The sequence below is a fragment of the Erinaceus europaeus genome, chromosome 13, assembly GCF_950295315.1.
Source record: "Erinaceus europaeus chromosome 13, mEriEur2.1, whole genome shotgun sequence".
Lineage (NCBI taxonomy): Eukaryota > Metazoa > Chordata > Mammalia > Eulipotyphla > Erinaceidae > Erinaceus > Erinaceus europaeus.
In genome coordinates, this window is record NC_080174.1 from 9,319,492 (window position 1) to 9,336,611 (window position 17,120).

At 44.9% G+C, this 17,120-nt stretch overlaps 1 protein-coding gene and 1 long non-coding RNA gene across 4 annotated transcripts in view; one reads left to right on the forward strand and one right to left on the reverse strand.

Moving 5' to 3' along the window:
• CNKSR3 (CNKSR family member 3) overlaps positions 1-17,120 on the forward strand; it is a 124,078-nt gene that overhangs the window by 83,899 nt on the left and 23,059 nt on the right. For all 3 annotated transcript variants that reach the window (XM_060205301.1, XM_060205302.1, XM_060205303.1), the window contains 4 exons: positions 6,759-6,961; positions 8,895-8,982; positions 13,222-13,263; positions 16,127-16,246. In XM_060205301.1, coding sequence (XP_060061284.1) covers positions 6,759-6,961; positions 8,895-8,982; positions 13,222-13,263; positions 16,127-16,246 — 453 coding nt within the window. The remainder of the gene's footprint in view (positions 1-6,758; positions 6,962-8,894; positions 8,983-13,221; positions 13,264-16,126; positions 16,247-17,120) is intronic.
• Positions 3,457-12,907, reverse strand: LOC132542658 (uncharacterized). The gene is made up of 3 exons (XR_009553622.1): positions 12,362-12,907; positions 3,993-4,069; positions 3,457-3,797 (listed from the first exon to the last, which is right to left on the reverse strand). It is a non-coding gene; the product is annotated as an uncharacterized LOC132542658 (long non-coding RNA).

Below are 17,120 nucleotides of genomic sequence, written 5' to 3' on the forward strand. Positions count from 1 at the left end.
CTATCCAACAACAAAGCAACGTCAACAATGGCAATAATAACCGCAACGAGGCTGCAACAACTAGGGCAACAAAAAAAGGGGGAAAAATGGCCTCCAGGAGCGGTGGATTCATGGTGCAGGCACCGAGCCCAGCAATAACCCTGGAGGAAAAAAAAAAGAATACAAAAATTAAAATAAAACCCAATTCAATCTCTCTGGTCCCACTTGGTCCATTTCAGGTTCCCAGTAGCTGCTACCTTGTTCTGGTCCCGTCCATGGGCAGAGTAGATGAGAAGACTCACTATAGCATAAAGCCCATTTGAATGGCCTTGGTCCACAGGGTAGGATTGAGAGTAACAGTATAATTGAACCCATTTCCTTGTCCACTCAAGCAGACCTCAGCTTTGTGAAGAGCCAAAGAGGGACAGATGTGTCTTCAACTTTAAAATAGACTCTAAGAAAGTGGAGTGGCCTCACGCTAAGTGAGGCCACCTAACTGTGTCATTGAAGGCCTGAAATACTGATGATGTTTGTCTAATCCTTACCTGCCCGCAGGGCTTGTGCATCCTTGAGATCATTCTATGTTCATCCATGACCAATCATTCAGACACGCTGTCCTTAGTGGGCAAGATTGTACTGCAAGAGGAATCCTTGCTAGTGCTTTGTATTTAACTTGATCTTGCTTAAGAGTGAACTAGATGCCTTTAGGAAAATGGTTAACTTTTTTTTTGGTTGAATTTATTTCTTTTCTTTTTTTTGCCTTCAGAGTTATTTCTGGGGCTCAGTGCCTGCACTATGAATTCACTGCTCCTGGAGGCTATTTCCCCCCCCTTTTGTGGCCCTGGTTGTTTTATTGTTGTTGTAGTTATTATTATTGTTTTTATTGCTGTCATCAGTGTTGGACAGGACAGAGAGAAATGGAGAGAGGAGGGGAAGACAGAGAGGGGGAGGGAAAGATAGACACCTGCAGACCTGCTTCACCACCTTTGAAGCGACTCCCCTGCAGGGTGGGGAGCCAGGGGCTGGAACTGGGATTTTTATGCTGGTCCTTGCGCTTTGCGCCAAGGAATTTATTTATTTTCTTTAAATTTTTTGTTAGTCATTTAATATTGATTTACAAAATTATGAGATAACAGGGGTGTAATTCCATACCATTTTCATGATCTCACGAGTTCTGTGTCCCTAATTCCTTCCATTGGAAACTGCAGTGGTTCTCCCAAGGTCACAGATATGGGTCGATTATTATTTATAAAGCTATCTACCTTCATACATATATATCCTTTTCCCCACCTTGATCCTACCTTCTCTTCCTCTGTAAGTCACACCTGCACTAGTTTGTAATTGTGACTTCTCTTCCTAAGTCACATCTACACCTGTTACTACTTCCGAATATCCTTCCTTTTTTCCTGTTCTCTGAGTCTTGATGGAATTGGGGTTCAAAGCCCTGTAGCCATCTTCCCCTAACACTTCTCCCCCTCTGGAAGTATGGACCAAAGTTCTTTTAGTGGTGGAAAAGGTGGAAGGCCTGCCTTCTATAATTGCTCTTCTGCTGAATATGGGCATTGGCAGGTGGATCCGTACACCCAACCTAATTCTATCTTGCCCTAGTGGGGTAAGGCTCTGGAGAGGCGAGGTTTCCGGGGCACATTGGTGAGGTCATCTGCCCAGGGATCATAGTATCATCTGCAATTTGGTGGCTGTGGCTTAGTAAATTTCTTTTTTTTTTTTTTTTTTTTTTTTCTTTTCTTTTTTTTTTTTTCCTCCAGGGTTATTGCTGGGCTCGGTGCCTGCACCATGAATCCACCGCTCCTGGAGGCCATTTTTTTCCCCTTTTTTTGTTGCCCTAGTTGTTGCAGCCTCGTTGCGGTTATTATTGCCATTGTTGACGTTGCTTTGTTGTTGGATAGGACAGAGAGAAATGGAGAGAGGAGGGGAAGACAGAAAGAGAGGGGAGAGAAAGATAGACACCTGCAGACCTGCTTCACCGCCCGTGAAGCGACTCCCCTGCAGGTGGGGAGCCGGGGGCTCGAACCGGGACCCTTACCCGGTCCCTGCGCTTTGCACCACGTGTGCTTAACCCACTGCGCCACCGCCCGACTCCCGCTTAGTAAGTTTCTGAAGAAATCCTGGTTGTATTTTGTTGAGTCTCCAGGTTTTTGTTTTGTTTTGTTTTTTTCCTAGTTTCACAAGAGAGCAGTCTGATGGCTCCGGCTCCATAGCCACACCTCCAGAAGTCAAATTTATTTATTTATTTATTTATTTATTTATTTATTTATTTCCTCCTCCAGGGTTATTGCTGGGCTCGGTGCCTGCACCATGAATCCACCGCTCCTGGAGGCCATCCTCCCCCCTTTTGTTGCCCTTGTTGTAGCTTCGTTGTGGTTATTATTATTGCCCTTGTTGACGCAATTCGTTGTTGGATAGGATAGAGAGAAATGGAGAGAGGAGGGGAAGACAGAGAAGGGGAGAGAAAGATAGACACCTGCAGACCTGCGTCACCGCCTGTGAAGCGACTCCCCTGCAGGTGGGGAGCCGGGGGCTCGAACCGGGATCCTTACACCGGTCCCTGCACTTTGCGCCACATGCGCTTAACCCACTGCGCCACCGCCCGACCCCCGTCAAATTTATTTTTTAAAATACTTATTTTACCAGAACACTGCTCAGCTCTGGCTTATAGTGATGCAGGGGATTGAACCTGGTACTTCAGAGCCTCAGGGCTGAGGGTCTCTTTGCGTAACCACTATGCTGTCTCCTCATCCTGGGTTGAATCTTAACTGATCCCAGCCAGTAGGATGACTTTGTGCATCCCAACGACTTCCTTTGTGAATGCCTTGACTCATGAATGGAGCTATTAGGAATGGGAGACAGTGGTGGAAAAGTTGGATGAGATGATCTGTAGTTGAAATATGTAGCGCCAGTAGTAAGAATCTACTCCTTTTCTTTTTCCTTCCTTAGCTCATGGGTTATTGCTGCTCATTCAGGAACTGACCCCACTGGTTAATTCTGAAAGTGAAGCTTGGTGTCTGTGTATACAGTTTTGCAGACTCCTGTCACTTTTCTGGCTTCCTGATGTTTTATCTTAAAGGAGTTTCTGAGAGACACGTTTGCAGGCGGGGTGTGTGTGTGTGTGTGTGTGTGTGGAGACTTGTGAAAATAATCAAATCTGGTTACATAAATTGCTCACTTTCTGTCTTTCACTATGGGCACTTAAGTCAGTAATCCTTTCCTGATTATGTTTCTACAGTGGAGGTTCTTTCTGAGTGAAAATAATCCCTTTTTTGTTCTTTTCTTATAGTAGAATGGGGTTGTAGGGAATGTCTTTTCCTTCCTAGCTTTGTTTATTCTTTCCTCCTTTAAAAAATGTGATGCTTTATCATTGCTAAATCTATTTATCCTTCCCGTTCAGAGTTTTTACTCTGGGGAATAAAATAAAATAAAATAGAATAAAATGAGAACAAATTGCAGAGAGAGTTTGCATGAAGGAAAGGAAATGTAGCACTTCATTTTTCAATCTTCAGAGTGCTAGCTTTGTAGCAGATTACAATTTTAAACTTTCTGAAAGACAAAAAATACATTTCTTCTTCGCTGAGTTGAAGAGGTAAATGTTTGGCGTAATAATAGAAGTTCCAGGTAATCTGTGGTGACATTGGCAATAGAAAGCTGATTTTTCCTGCTTTCTTAAGATTCAGAACTCTTGATGTAAGTTGGCAGGCTGAATGACCGAATGAAGGCACAGTTCCATTTAATCTCAGTCACCGTTTGTTCAAAACTGTGTCATGTGACTCTTCACCCACTATCCACTGTGAGTCTTTGATGCTCTGAATTTAAAGGACATGACAAAAATTCCTCTTTTTCATTGTTGTCTTCTCCATTGAAGGACACTGTAAAGTTTCTTCTCTAGAAAATAACTGAGAAAAATATCAGTACGGGGTTTACATAGAACATTACTGTTAGTACTGAGTATATTATTAGTCGTACATTTACCATGAAGGTTAGTGATTTATTCTTGTTACCTCCTGGGCTGTTCTTGGGGTTTGGCTCCCGTACTGCTCCACCATTCCCAGAAGACTCCTTTTTCTTTCTTTTTTTGCTAGAGGGTGAGAGACAGAGATAGAAAGACTTACAAAGGCTGATAGATAAAGAGACAAAGAAAATGAAAGACACCTACAGCACGCACGGCCTCATTGCTTATGCAGCTTTCCCAGTGCAGGTAGGGGAATGTGAGCTTGAACCTGGGCTCTCCTACATAGTATGTTTGTGCCCTACTGGGCAGCCATCTCTTGATCCCTATAGTTGTTTGTTTCTAAAGCTAGAGAAAGATGGTGTTCAGTTGTAAGTGTGCAATCTCTCTTTTTTGTACTTAACTTCCAACTCCCTGTCTATCCAATTGGAAAGCTACTACACAGCAAAAGAAACTACCTCTCAAACAAAGAGACTCCTTACAGAATGGGAGAAGATCTTTACATGCCATACATTAGACAAAAGGCCAATAAGCAGTGTGTGTGTGTGTGTGTGTGTGTGTGTGTGTATGTATGTATATATAGAGAGATATGTCACTAAACTCAACAACAACAAAAAGGACCCTATCCAAAAGTTGGGAGAGGATATGGACAGAATATTCACCAAAGAAGAAATCCAAAAGACCACCAGACATAGGAAAAAATGCTCCAAGTTCATGTCAGAGGAATGCAACTAAGGACAATAATGAGACAGCATTTATACCACTCAATTCCTATGAGAAAGAAGGTCATCCATCAGAAATGACAGTAACTACAAGTGGTGGAGAGGTTGCTTTGGGAAAGGAACCCTCCTGCACTGCTGGTGGGAATGTAAATCGGTCCATCCCTGTGGAGAGCAGTCTGGAGAACTCTCACAAGGCTAGAAATGGACCTACCCTATAATTCTGAAGTTCCTCTTCTGGGGATATATTCTAAGAACCCAACAAACCTACCCCCAAAGACCTATGTATACTCATGTTCTAGCAGCACAATTTGTAATATTCAAAACCTGGAAACAACTCAGGCGTCCAACAACAGATGAGTGGCTGAGAAAGTGATGGTCTATATACACAATGGAATACTACTCAGCTGTTAAAAATGATAAATTTGCTTTCTTTACCTCATCTTATATGGAGCTTGAAGGAATCTTGTTAGGTGAGATAAGCCAGAAAGAGAAGGATGCATATGGGATGATCTCACTCATAGACAAAAGTTAAAAAACAAGATCAGAAGGGAAACCACAAAGCAGAACTTGGACTGGAGTTGGTGTATTGCACCAATGTAAAAAAAAAAAAAAAACAGAAAAATCAAAACAAAACAAACAACAAAAAAACCCTCTGGGGTCAGGGGGAAGGTTCAGATCCTGGAACATGATGTCAGAGAAAGACCTAATGGGGGTTGAATTGTTATATGGAAAATTGGGGAATGTTATATATGTACAAGCTATTATATCCTATGGTCAACTGTAAACCGTTAATCCCCCAATAGAAAAATTAAAAAAGGGAACACAAAGCAGAACTTGGACTGGGTTCGTTGTATTGCAGAGTAAAGGACTTTGGAAGCCAGGGGGTAGGGGGCTTTCGTGTCCTGGTGCAGGAAGGTGGAGGGGATCTAGGCTGGGGAGAGAGTGCTTTGCAGCAAGCTGGAAACTCTTAACACAGGCATCAGCAACTGTCATCCATTAATTCCTCCCCCTCCCCACCAAGTTCCTAAGTAATAGAAAATATGCATTATTTTGCAAGGAAGCAACTTAAAAGTTCAAATACAAATCTAGTTTTAGCATTGTACTCCTAAAACATACACAACCATTATGCTATCTACCCTCTGCCTCTTCACTTCCTTTCTAAGTCACACCTACATCTATTACTACTCCTGAATGTCCTTCCTTTTTCTTCTTTCCTCTCAGATAAATGAAATAGTACCTGCGTCCCTTTGGTGTTCCCCAGATTCCCTTCCCTTTCAATGATGGTGTGAAAACAAAGATTCCTGGTGACTAATGTTTGAGTCCTAGTGAAATTGGGATTCAGAATTCTCAGGTCATCTTCCCCTGACATTTTCTCTTTCTGGAGGTATGGACCCAAATTCTTTTTTTTTTTTTTTTAAAAAAAAAGAAAGAAGGAGTTCTGGCTTCTGTAATTGCTTCTGCACTGGATATGGATGTTGGTCAGAACTTAAATCTTCAGTTCTCTTGTTTATTTGAAAGTCAGTGAGATAGATACAGAGAGGAGAGTCACCACAGCACCAGTCCAGCATTTACAGAGGCTCCCTTGTGCTATCTGAGGAGTTCCCATGTGTCGCTGGGTGTTGAACCCAGAGTTTTGCTCAGGGTGAAGAAGACACTCTACTGAGCAAACTATCTCCCATGATTAAACTCCGAATGTCAAAGTTCTTAAACTGCGTTTGAGGGTCAGATAAACTTCAAAGAAGAAGAAACATTTGAGTTAGGATATAAGAATTCAGAATGAGCTGTCTGTGACCAGAGTCATGGAAGCAGTATTTCTGGAAGATAGATAGATAGATAGATAGATAGAGAGAGAGGGAGAGAGAGAGAGTCTCTAGCAAGAACAAGGTTCAGAAGCCAGAGCAGGCAGAGGGAGGAACAGAAAGAAGGACCAACCCGCCCGAGTAGCTGGGTACATCACTGTGGGTAGATCATAGAGGGTCTTGCGGCTATTGTAGGGAGTTAATAATCAAGTCACTCCCTGGGCTTTTGTGTTATTCTGAGAGTTTAGATGCCGCTGATGGTTTTGAATTCCTCCCTGTTGGTTTTATTTCCCACAGAACTATGGCCTTGAGACCGATAACATGAAGAACTTGGTTCTGAAGCTCCGAGCCTCTTCCCACAACTTGCAGAATTACACAAGCAGCCGGCGGAAGAGCCCAGCTTACGACGGGAACACATCCCGCAAGCCCCCCAATGAGTTCCTGACTTCCGTGGTGGAGCTCATCGGCGCTGCCAAGGCCTTGCTGGCGTGGCTGGACCGGTAAGTGATGGGCTGGCTTTCCTGCCGGTGAGGAGAGCAGAGATGTGAAGAAGCCTGCACACGCTGCTTCAGGGAGAGGAGTCGCTGTTCCTCCTTCTCTGCCCTTGCATCTGGGACTCTTGGGCAGTGCTGGGAATGTGCTAGGTTTTTGACTCCCTTCGGAGAAAGGAGACTAGTTGGGACAAATTAAACTCTCCTTGACAAAGCGAAACTGCTGAGATTGTGTTTTGCTGAGGTTAAAGATCAGTGATGAAATGTTTGGCAGGTGTAAGGGCTACTGTCGAGCTAAAGAGGCAGCTTGAATTCTCTCTGCACATTTTTCCCCCCTGGGGGCAGCTAGGACCTCATGCTTGCATGATTTCTCCTTCTTTCCTTCTTTTCTGCCTGCCTGCCTGCCTCCCCTCTCTCCCTCCCTTCTTTGTTCATAGGAGAGAGAAACTGAGAGGAGGAGGAGGAAAGAGAAGAGTTACAGACCTACCTGCAGTTCTGCTTCACTGCTTGGGAAGCTTCCCTCGTGCATTTAGGGGTGGGGGCTTGACCCTGGCTCCTTGCGCACAGCGGCATGTGTGCTTTACCAGGTGTTCCACCCCCAGCCACTTGCCTTTACATCGATTTATTTATTTTTTTGTTTTTTAAAAAATATTTATTTATTCCTTTTTTGTTGCCCTTGTTGTTTTATTGTTGTAGTTATTATTATTGTTGTTATTGATGTTGTCGTTGTTAGATAGGACAGAGAGAAATGGAGAGAGGAGGGGAAGACAGAGAGGAGGAGAGAAAGATAGACACCTGCAGACTTGCTTCACTGTTTGTGAAGCGACTCCTCTGCAGGTGGGGAGCCGGGGGCTCGAACCAGGATCCTTACCGCCGGTCCTTGCGCTTTGCACCACCTGTGCTTAACCCACTGCGCTACCAACCGACTCCCTGATTTATTATTTTTTTAAAGATTTTATTTATTCCCCTCCTACCCTATGGTTTTGTTAATTAATCCTTTCTTAAATAAAAAAGAAAAAAAAATATTCATGAGAAAGATAGGAGAGAGAAAGAACCAGACATCACTCTGGTACATGTGCTGCCGGGATCAAACTCAGGACCTCATGTTTGAGAGTCCAATGCTTTATCCACTGTGCCACCTCCTGGACCACTTATTATTATTATTTTTAATAGATTCAAAGAACCTATAGCACCAAAGCCTCCCATCAATGTGGTGTGAAGGCCTGGCTTAAAGCAGGGTAATGTACAGGGCAAAGCAGTATACTATCCAAGTAAATTCTTTCCACTGTCCTGTCACTTTTTCAGTGAGAGAAAGAGAGAGACAGAGACAGAGGCAGAGAGAACGAGAACATTACTGGAATGGTTTTCATTGCCATAGCGTTTTCCACGTGTCACAAGGACTCGAACCTCCTGGCCTGTACATATGGTCCGGTGGGCTATCTCTCTGGACCCTCTCTGCTCGGCTTCACTGGGCTTTTTTTTTTTTTCTTTAATCATTTATTTATTTTCCCTTTTGTTGCCCTTGTTGTTTAACATTGTTGTGGTTATTGATGTCGTCGTTGTTGTTGGATAGGACAGAGAGAAATGGAGAGAGGAGGGGAAGACAGAGAGGGGGAGAGACAGACAGACACCTGCAGACCTGCTTCACCGCCTGGGAAGCGACTCCCCTGCAGGTGGGGAGCCGGGGGCTCGAACCGGGATCCTCATGCCGGTCCTTGTGCTTGGTGCCATCTGTGCTTAACCCGCTGCGCTACCGGCCGACTCCCTTCACTGGGCTTTTATCCAGCCTCTTATTTCCATCTTGCTTCTGTATGTGAGGTAAGAGGAAACAGTTCCATATAGGTGTTTGTCCTGGCCTGTCGGGTAGCCAGGCTGCTTGGCAGGCTACACAGTGTCCTCCCTCCCCACACGCTTATTTTAAGGAAGTTTTGTTGTTTTCTAGGGCTCCATTCACTGGGATCTCAGATTTCTCAGCAACGAAGAACAAAATCATCCAGCTTTGCCTGGACCTGACCACCACGGTCCAGAAGGTGAGTCCTCGTCACTTCCTCAACTGATCCCCTTGCCTTTTTCCATTTCCCCTCTTTCTCAGAGGGTTGATGCACAAGTGTGAAGGACTGTTCTCTCTTTTTCAACCCCCCCTCCCCCCTATCAGAAGAAAGCTGACAGAGAAGTCTGGAAATTAGATGTCTCTGTACCGATTGTTTCAGTAAAAAAAATAGCCCATAGTTTTAACATCATAAAGCTGACTTCTTTTGTTTTTGTAAGATAACTGATTTAATAGTCTAGATTTTTTTTTTTTTTTGACACCAAGGTTGTTGGGCTCTGAGGAATAGAGAGGGAGGGAGAAAGAGAGAAGTGAAGTTCTCCCATCCCCACAGGCTGGGACTGGGGGACTTGAACCTAGGCCCATGTACAACTACTGGAACTTAACAATTTCTGAGGAGAAAGAGAAAATGGTGACAAGTTAGAATTAAGAGATCGGCTAAGGAAGGAGAGAGAAGAGGAACTGAGAACAGAATCTAGTTTTATATCCCCATTCTCATCCTCCTCCTTCTTTGACAGGGCAAAGAGAAATTGAGAGGAGAATGGGAGATAGGGAGAGAGACCGAGAGACACAGGCAACACTGCTTTACTACTCATGAAGCTTCCCCCCTGCAGGCGGGGACCCGGGGCTTGAACCCAGGCCCTTGTGTATGTTTTCAGCTGTTTATACCATAGCCCAGTCCCTGGAGTCTGGTTTTATTTACATTTAGGTGTGATTTCTGTTTAATGAGAGAGAAGTCAGATACCAGGTCAGTCAGGATATGTGGCTTGGGGGAATGAACCATGACCCTCAGACTCTGATGTCCTGTGCTCTGCTAGCTGAGCTAACTCCCCAGCCGCAGCACACATTCTCACTATTTTCCCTCTACTTTTTTGTCCTTTTGCATCTGTCTGTGAATGCAGCTGGAGGGGCAGACCTGTGTGGCGCACATCATCATGTGTAAGAACCCAGACTTAAAGCCCCTGCTCCCAGTCTGCAGGGGGGAAGCTTTGTAAGCATTGAGGCAGTGCAGGATGTCCTCTCTCCCTCTCTGTCTTCCCCTCCCCTTCCAGTTTTTCTGTTTCTATCAAAAAAGAAAAAGAAAGGAGTGAAGGGGGGAGGCGCAGATAAAGGAAAAAATGGTTATCAGGAAGGGTAGTAGACTCATCATGCAGCAATAATAACCCGGGTGACAATATAAACATTTTTAAAAATTAAAGAAGTTTCAAAAAATTAAAATGAAACCATCAGACATCAAGTCGCAGATGCTGCTATGATTCCATCCTGACTTCCCTGGAGCAGACAGCCTCATTAATGCATCCTGGAACCTCACCTCTGCAGACCCCTACCCCACTAGAGAAAGTTAGAAATGGGTTGGGGGTGTGAATAGACCTGCCAACGTCCATGTTCAGCGGAGAAGCAATTACAGAAGCCAGACCTCCCACCTTCTGCACCCCATAAAGAATTGGGGTCCATAACTCCCAGAGGGGGAGACGTGTTAGGGGAAGGTCATTAGAGGGCTCTGAATTCCCAGTCCCATCAGGAGCCTGTAGAGAGAGAAGAGGGAGAAAAAGGAAGGGCATTTGGAAGCAGTAATAGGAGATGTGAGGGCGATCTAGCTGGGACATCTGTCACCCCGTTGATAGCCAGGGTTGATTCGGCTGATCTGGCTGACTGGGCAGGTGTCCCCTTCCTCCCTCACCGCTCCATGTGCGTCCCTCCTGAAGTTGCGCGCTCTCTCGAGGGGGACAGCCTTCCCTGAATAGACAGACTGGTCTTTAGTCGAGGGCATAGGAGTAGCTGCGCTCCCCTGCTAGAACCTCCAAACAAGCTCTCGAGGTCCATTTGTAGGAGAACGTAGGGTAGTCAAGCTTCCTAGACTCCAGACACATCCTAATGAGGTGCTGCATGCGGCCGTCTGTCTATCTTTAAATAATAATAACAGTAATAATAATGTAATAGGGATAGGTGTGACTTAGGAAGGAAGAGAAGGCAAGAACAACATAGGGAAAATTGATATATATATATATATATATATATATATATATGCATACAGATAATTGTAGAAATAATAGTCAGCCCCTATCTGTGACTTTGGGAAAACCACTGCAGTTTCCAGGGGAGAAAATGGGGACACAGGACTGGGGTGATGGGAACAGAGCGTGATTGTATCCGTTATCTTGTAATTTTGTGAATCAATATTAGATCACTCATAAAAGAAATACAGTTCCACTGGAAAAAAAATTAAAAAGAAAAGAACAGGTGGAAGGTGGAAGAGGTGGCTGGTAGCTGTCCCACGGCCGGGTCTCTGCCAGGCAGGCTGGCCTGTGTCTACCCACCCAAGGGAAAGGTATCACCACTCCCCAGCATGTGACTCAAGGGAGGGGGGTGACCTGGTCCTCGTCCTTTGTTCCATTCGGTTGCCTTCTGCCAAATGCTATGAAGTCACACCTGCAGCTGCTTCCTCTGGCAGCAGTGGGTGTGGGAACCCACAGTGATGTTATGCAAGGTAAAAACGGACCCCTTCCTCATGCTGACTTAGACAAGGGGGGCCTGGGGGGGTGGGCAGCAGAGTGTCTCTGTCCTGTTGGCTCCATCATTACCAACACACACATACCCCCGCCCCCCGCCCCCCGCAGTTCTGGGGAATGAGCCGCAGACCTCATGCAAGCAGGCTGCCATGAAGCGACCTCTTTGACACATCAATAAAAAAAATCTTGATATTTAGAGAGAGGGTGAAAGGAACAATAAAATACTACCCCACCAGAGAGTGCCCTATGTTCTGCCCATTGTGCTGACCTGTGTTGCTAGGTCTTGAACCCAAGAAGACCTCACACATAGTAAGGTGGTCACTACCTGCTCAGCTCTCTGCTGGTTCCCAGGAATCCATCTGCACTCTCTCCCTCCTCTCCTCCCCCTCCTCCCCCTCTCCCTTCCCTTTCCCTCCTTCTCCACTTCTCCTTTTCTACTTTTTTTTTTTGTTGTTGTCTCCAGGGTTATTGCTGGGGCTCAGTGCCTGCACAGTGAATCCACTGCTCCTAGAGGCCATTTTTTTCCACTTTTTTTTTTGTTGTTGCCCTTATTGTTGTAACCTTGTTGTGGTTATTATTGTCATTGTTGATGTCGTTCCTTGAGAACGACAGAGAGAACGACAGAGAGAAATGGAGAGAGAAGGGGAAGACAGAGAGGGGGGGACAAAGATAGACACCTGCAGACCTGCTTCACCGCCTGTGAAGCGACTCCCCCGCAGGTGGAGAGCTGGGGGACCTGGTCCTATAAAAAAACCTTTTGCTTGAAGTGAAACTCCACAGGGTTGATCACTATCCTTCGGATATAGGAAACAGTCACCATATTCCTGAGGCTGTCTCCCATAGGGATTATACCTCACAGGCCTGAGTCAGCTGGACCTGCTTTCTTTTTTTCTTTTGCGTGTGCCCTGCCATGGAGATGGACATCTGCTTCAGACCAGTTCTGGAAGGTTGGCTGGTGAGAGTTTCACATTGGTCATTTTCTGTTGGCCTCTTTCTGAGAGGACAGTGGTGATTCTTACAGTCCCTGGCTGGCCAATCTGGTTCTGAGGGTTTCCAGGCTTTTGTTCTTGAACTTGAATAAACAATGCTCCACATTCCAGCCCTTTATGTGATGCCATCAAGCACATACCTCAGGACCACTTTTTTTTTTTTTTTTTGGCTCCGTGTTAATGAATGTTTTGTTGAGCCTTTTTCATCTACCCCGGGGCTGAGGTCTCTGATTTAATCTCCTTGGTGCTTAAAATAAATCTTTGTGGTTATAAGTTTACTCAGGCTCTGATTTGAAAGCTATTCTTAACAGAGGTGGGCCCAGAGCTAAGGGCTCCCTGACTGGTTCCTTCATTGCTCCTAGAGTCTGGGAAACTGTGGAGAACCATTGCTGGGTTTCTGGACTTTGGCCTCTGGTCTGTTGATCTTGTAGAATCTGGTTGGCAGGTGGATTGTCACAGGTGCTCAGATGAGTTGGTTCTTGGGGGTGATATGTTTCTTGTCTCAGGAGAGAGCTTAGTTGGATGTCACCTCCATTTTCATTGTGCAAACTCCGTCTAGTCTAGATATCTCTTCCTTTGCCCCTCTAGAACCTGAGACTTGAGGTGGACGGCATGATGGGAACCATCCTGGGCTCCAGGAAAAATCTAGAGGGCAAAACCAACTGTCTCAGAAAGTATTTTTGCTCTTAGATGTTCATTTTCTTTTTGTCTTCTACTTTTTAGGATTGCCTGGTTGCTGAGATGGAGGATAAAGTTTTAACTGTAGTAAGTATCTACTCTAAAAGCCACTGGTATGTTTCTTCTCCTAAGATAGTGAGTTGAAGCAGATGCACTGTGTTTAGTTATGCTGAGATATATTTCCAAACATTGGCATTGGGAATGTGGATCTATTAATTGAGGTGGGAAGAAAGTAAGATACTTAGCAAGCCCCACTACTGAGAGAGTTGCTGTATTTACTTAGGTATATTTTTTCCCCCTTGCAGACATTTCACTAAGGTACAATTATAGTAAAAAAAATCATATATTTTTTGATAGGAGTAAAGAGAGAATGAGAGGGGAAGAAGGAAAACAGTTTTACTCAGCTCTGATTGTATCAGCAGCTGAATCTGGGGCCTCTGGGGGGCTTAGTCTTGTCCTCCAAAGCTAAACTATCTCTTTGTATTTAAATTGCTGGCTAGCCTATTAGTCAGGGTTAAACTGGTCTGAAATTGATTGTTAAGAAATAAGATATTTTCCTCATATCATTTTAAAGAATCATTTAGTTATTTATAGAGAGGAAGGACAGAAAGACAGAGAGAGAGAGAGTTCCAGGGCACAGTTCAGGATCGACATACGGTGGTGTCAGGAATTGAACTCAAGAGCCTCAAGCAAGCAAGTTGGTGTTTAACAAACTGAGGTATCTCCTTGACCCTGATCTGCAGATTTTACTCTAGGACCATTTGGAAATTGAAGAAGGTTGGAAAATGGCTTACCCGGAGGGACATATACCTTTCCAAGCAACAAAGCTTTGGACTTGAGTCCTGGCATCATGTGGGAACACAGGCGAAAGGAGCTCCATGGGAGGCAGAGCAATTCCACAGTGCTGTCCTCTCTCTCTCTGCTTCCCTCGTCTCACCCCTCACTCTGATTTCCTGTTTCTGTCTTTCTGCCTCCCTCATCCCAAACAAACAACAACAACAACAACAAACTGGAAAAATCAGGTCTGGAGGCTAGTCTTGATACTACACAGCTGTAAGGCCTGGAATTCACTACCTTGCTCTGCATTAAAAAAATGTGTGTGTGTGTGTGTGTGTGTGTGTGTGTGTATGTGTATGTGTGTGTAGAGAGATGACTCAGTTGGTAGAGTGCAGGACTTATCTGCATGGAGTATCTGGGAAGGATGCCTGGCACTGCCTCTGCTTGAGTTGTGTACTCTCTTTGGTTTATGGAAATAAATAATTTCCAAAACACACACACACACACACACACACACACACACACACACACACACACACACACACACAAACTTGGCACACCCCGATCTTGTGGGACGTGGTGGTGGAGAGATGATTGTGACTGTATGAGGTTTGTCACTATGCATCACGACTTCCTCCTTTTGACAGAAACTAGCCTGCGCTCTTTTGATAAGGCTTCCCTCCGCCTGATGCTAAGGAATTCAGAAATGAAGCTGCTATAAATATGTTTTCCATAAATAGGGAGGTTCAGTCATTGGGGGGAGGGATGTACAATGTGTCACTTCTTGGATTCTCTTCTTGGGGGAAAAAAAAAAGAAAAGAAAAATTCCTCTTTGGGATGTCCCGATTTCGTTGGTTGTTTAATTTTGAAAAGTTAGGTCGATCTGATTGGAAGATACAACCTTCTGTGACCACTGGGATTCCACAGGGAGAGCAAGTAGCTTGCCCCTCACTCATGCTGTCTCTCACCTTGTACACAATTGCTGATTGGTATCTCAAGATTTATTAGGAGATAATGGTGGAGAATGGAGCTAGAGAAAGAAGTCTAAGAAATGACCTGAATGTACCATTCAGCTTTGGCCTCTGCTATCTAGAAGTTGAACCTGCAATCTGGGGTCTTGGCTTGCAAGTCCTTTGTTCTGACAGACTGAGCTAGCTCCCTGGCATACTTGGTTGGTGTGTAGAGAATGAGTGATCACAAAACAGATTGTAGACTCAAACTTAAGACAAACAAAACAGGGGCCAGGTGGTGGCACACCTGGTTGAGCGCATGTGTTACAATGTGCAAAGACCCAGGTTCAAACCCCTGGCCCCCACCAGCAGGAGGAAAGCTTTGCGAGTGGTGAAGTAGTGCTGCAGGTGTCTCTCTCTGTCTCTCTCCCTCTGTATCACCCTCTTGATTTCTGGCTGTCTCTGTCCAATAAACAAAGATAATAAAAAAAAAAAGTTAATTAAAAAAAAAAAGACAAAACAGCACCTCGATAGAATCCAGGAGACTGAGTTTGGTGATGAGGTTTGCGACATGAAGTATGATTCATGAAAGACAGTGTGATCAAGGGGGGTGGGCGGTGGAACAACCTATTAAGCACAAGGACCTGAGCAAGGATCCAGGTTCAAGCCCCTGGCTCCCCACTTGCAGGGAGGAAGCGTCATGAGCAGTGAAGCAGGTGTCTGTCTTTCTCTATCCCTATCTCCCTCCCTTCTCTCAATTTTTCTAGTCCTATTTAGTAAAAAAAAAAAAAAAAAGGCCAACAGGAGCAGAAGGTTCGTTCCAGCACTGAGCCCCAGTGATAACCCTGGAGGCAAAAGAAAAGGAAAAAAGCAGACTCAGGCAAAAGATCTTTCTTGCCTTGTCAGGATGTGTTATGATGGAATGGGGGTGGTTCTTACAAACCATAGACATGCTTCCTTTTGGCTGTGGAATTCCGGCCCCTGCTTCTCAGTGGTTGTAGCCTAGTTAAAATGAAAGTGGCACCTTTTCCAAACAAGCTGAAATGGTGACAGTCTTTCTATGGGTTGCAAACGTGGGGTCCGGAAGCTACACAGGCATTGAACAGTGACACCCACATGTTAGCCGGCCTGAGCAGAGGAGACAGGAAGGACACCTCTATAGCGTTCAACTTGAGATGAACCTGGTTAATGATCAAGCCTCTCCCAACTGCCTTTTCCTCTAGGTCAAGGTCTTAAATGGCATCTGTGACAAAACTGTCCGCTCCACGGCGGACCCAGTGATGAGCCAGTGTGCGTGCCTGGAGGAAGTCCACTTACCCAACATCAAGCCTGGGGAGGGCCTGGTAAGCACCGGTTGGCACCTGCTTTACACCTGTTCCCTTGCTAGGATCGACACTATGAGTGGAAAGACTTGCCTCTTAGAAGCCACTCATTTGCCGTTCATTAGGAGAAGGGAAAGAAGCTAGAGCCCGGCCCTGCTCTGACATATGGTGGTGCTGGGGATTGAGCCTGAAGCTGGGGATGCAGACATGCAAGTTCTGTGGTCTTATGGTTGTGTTATCTCCCAACCTTTGCTACACTGAAAACTATTTATCTTCCAGGGGGTCGGGTGGTAGTGCAGCGGGTTAAGCGCCACATGGGGCAAAGCACCAGGACCGGCGTAAAGATCCTGGTTCCAGCCCCCAGCTCCCCACCTGCAGGGGGCTCGTTTCACAAGAGGTGAAGCAGGTCTGCAGGTGTCTGTCTTCCTCTCCTCCTCTCTGTCTTCCCCTCCTCTCTCCATTTCTCTCTGTCCTATCCAACAACAACATCGATAACAACAATGATAATAACCACAACATTAAACAACAAGGACAATAAAAGGGAAAAAAATAGCCTCCAGGAGCAGTGGATTCATGGTGCAGGCATTGAGCCCCAGCAGTAACCCTGGAGGCAAAATAAATAAATAAATAAGAAGATAAAAATATATTTATCTTCCCTTGCAATCAAAGGAGGGGCTTGGATATGGAGCTCTGGGGTTGGGCATTGTGTGGAAATGTACCCCTGTTATCCTATAGTACTGTCAATATTTCCATTTTATAAATAAAAATAAAAAAGATCTTATCTTTATTACTACCAGTTAGGCTCAGTGCCAGCACAGTGAATCTACCACTACCAATGACCATATTTTCCCTCACCTTTTAAAAAAATTTTTTTTATTTATAAAAAGAAAATATT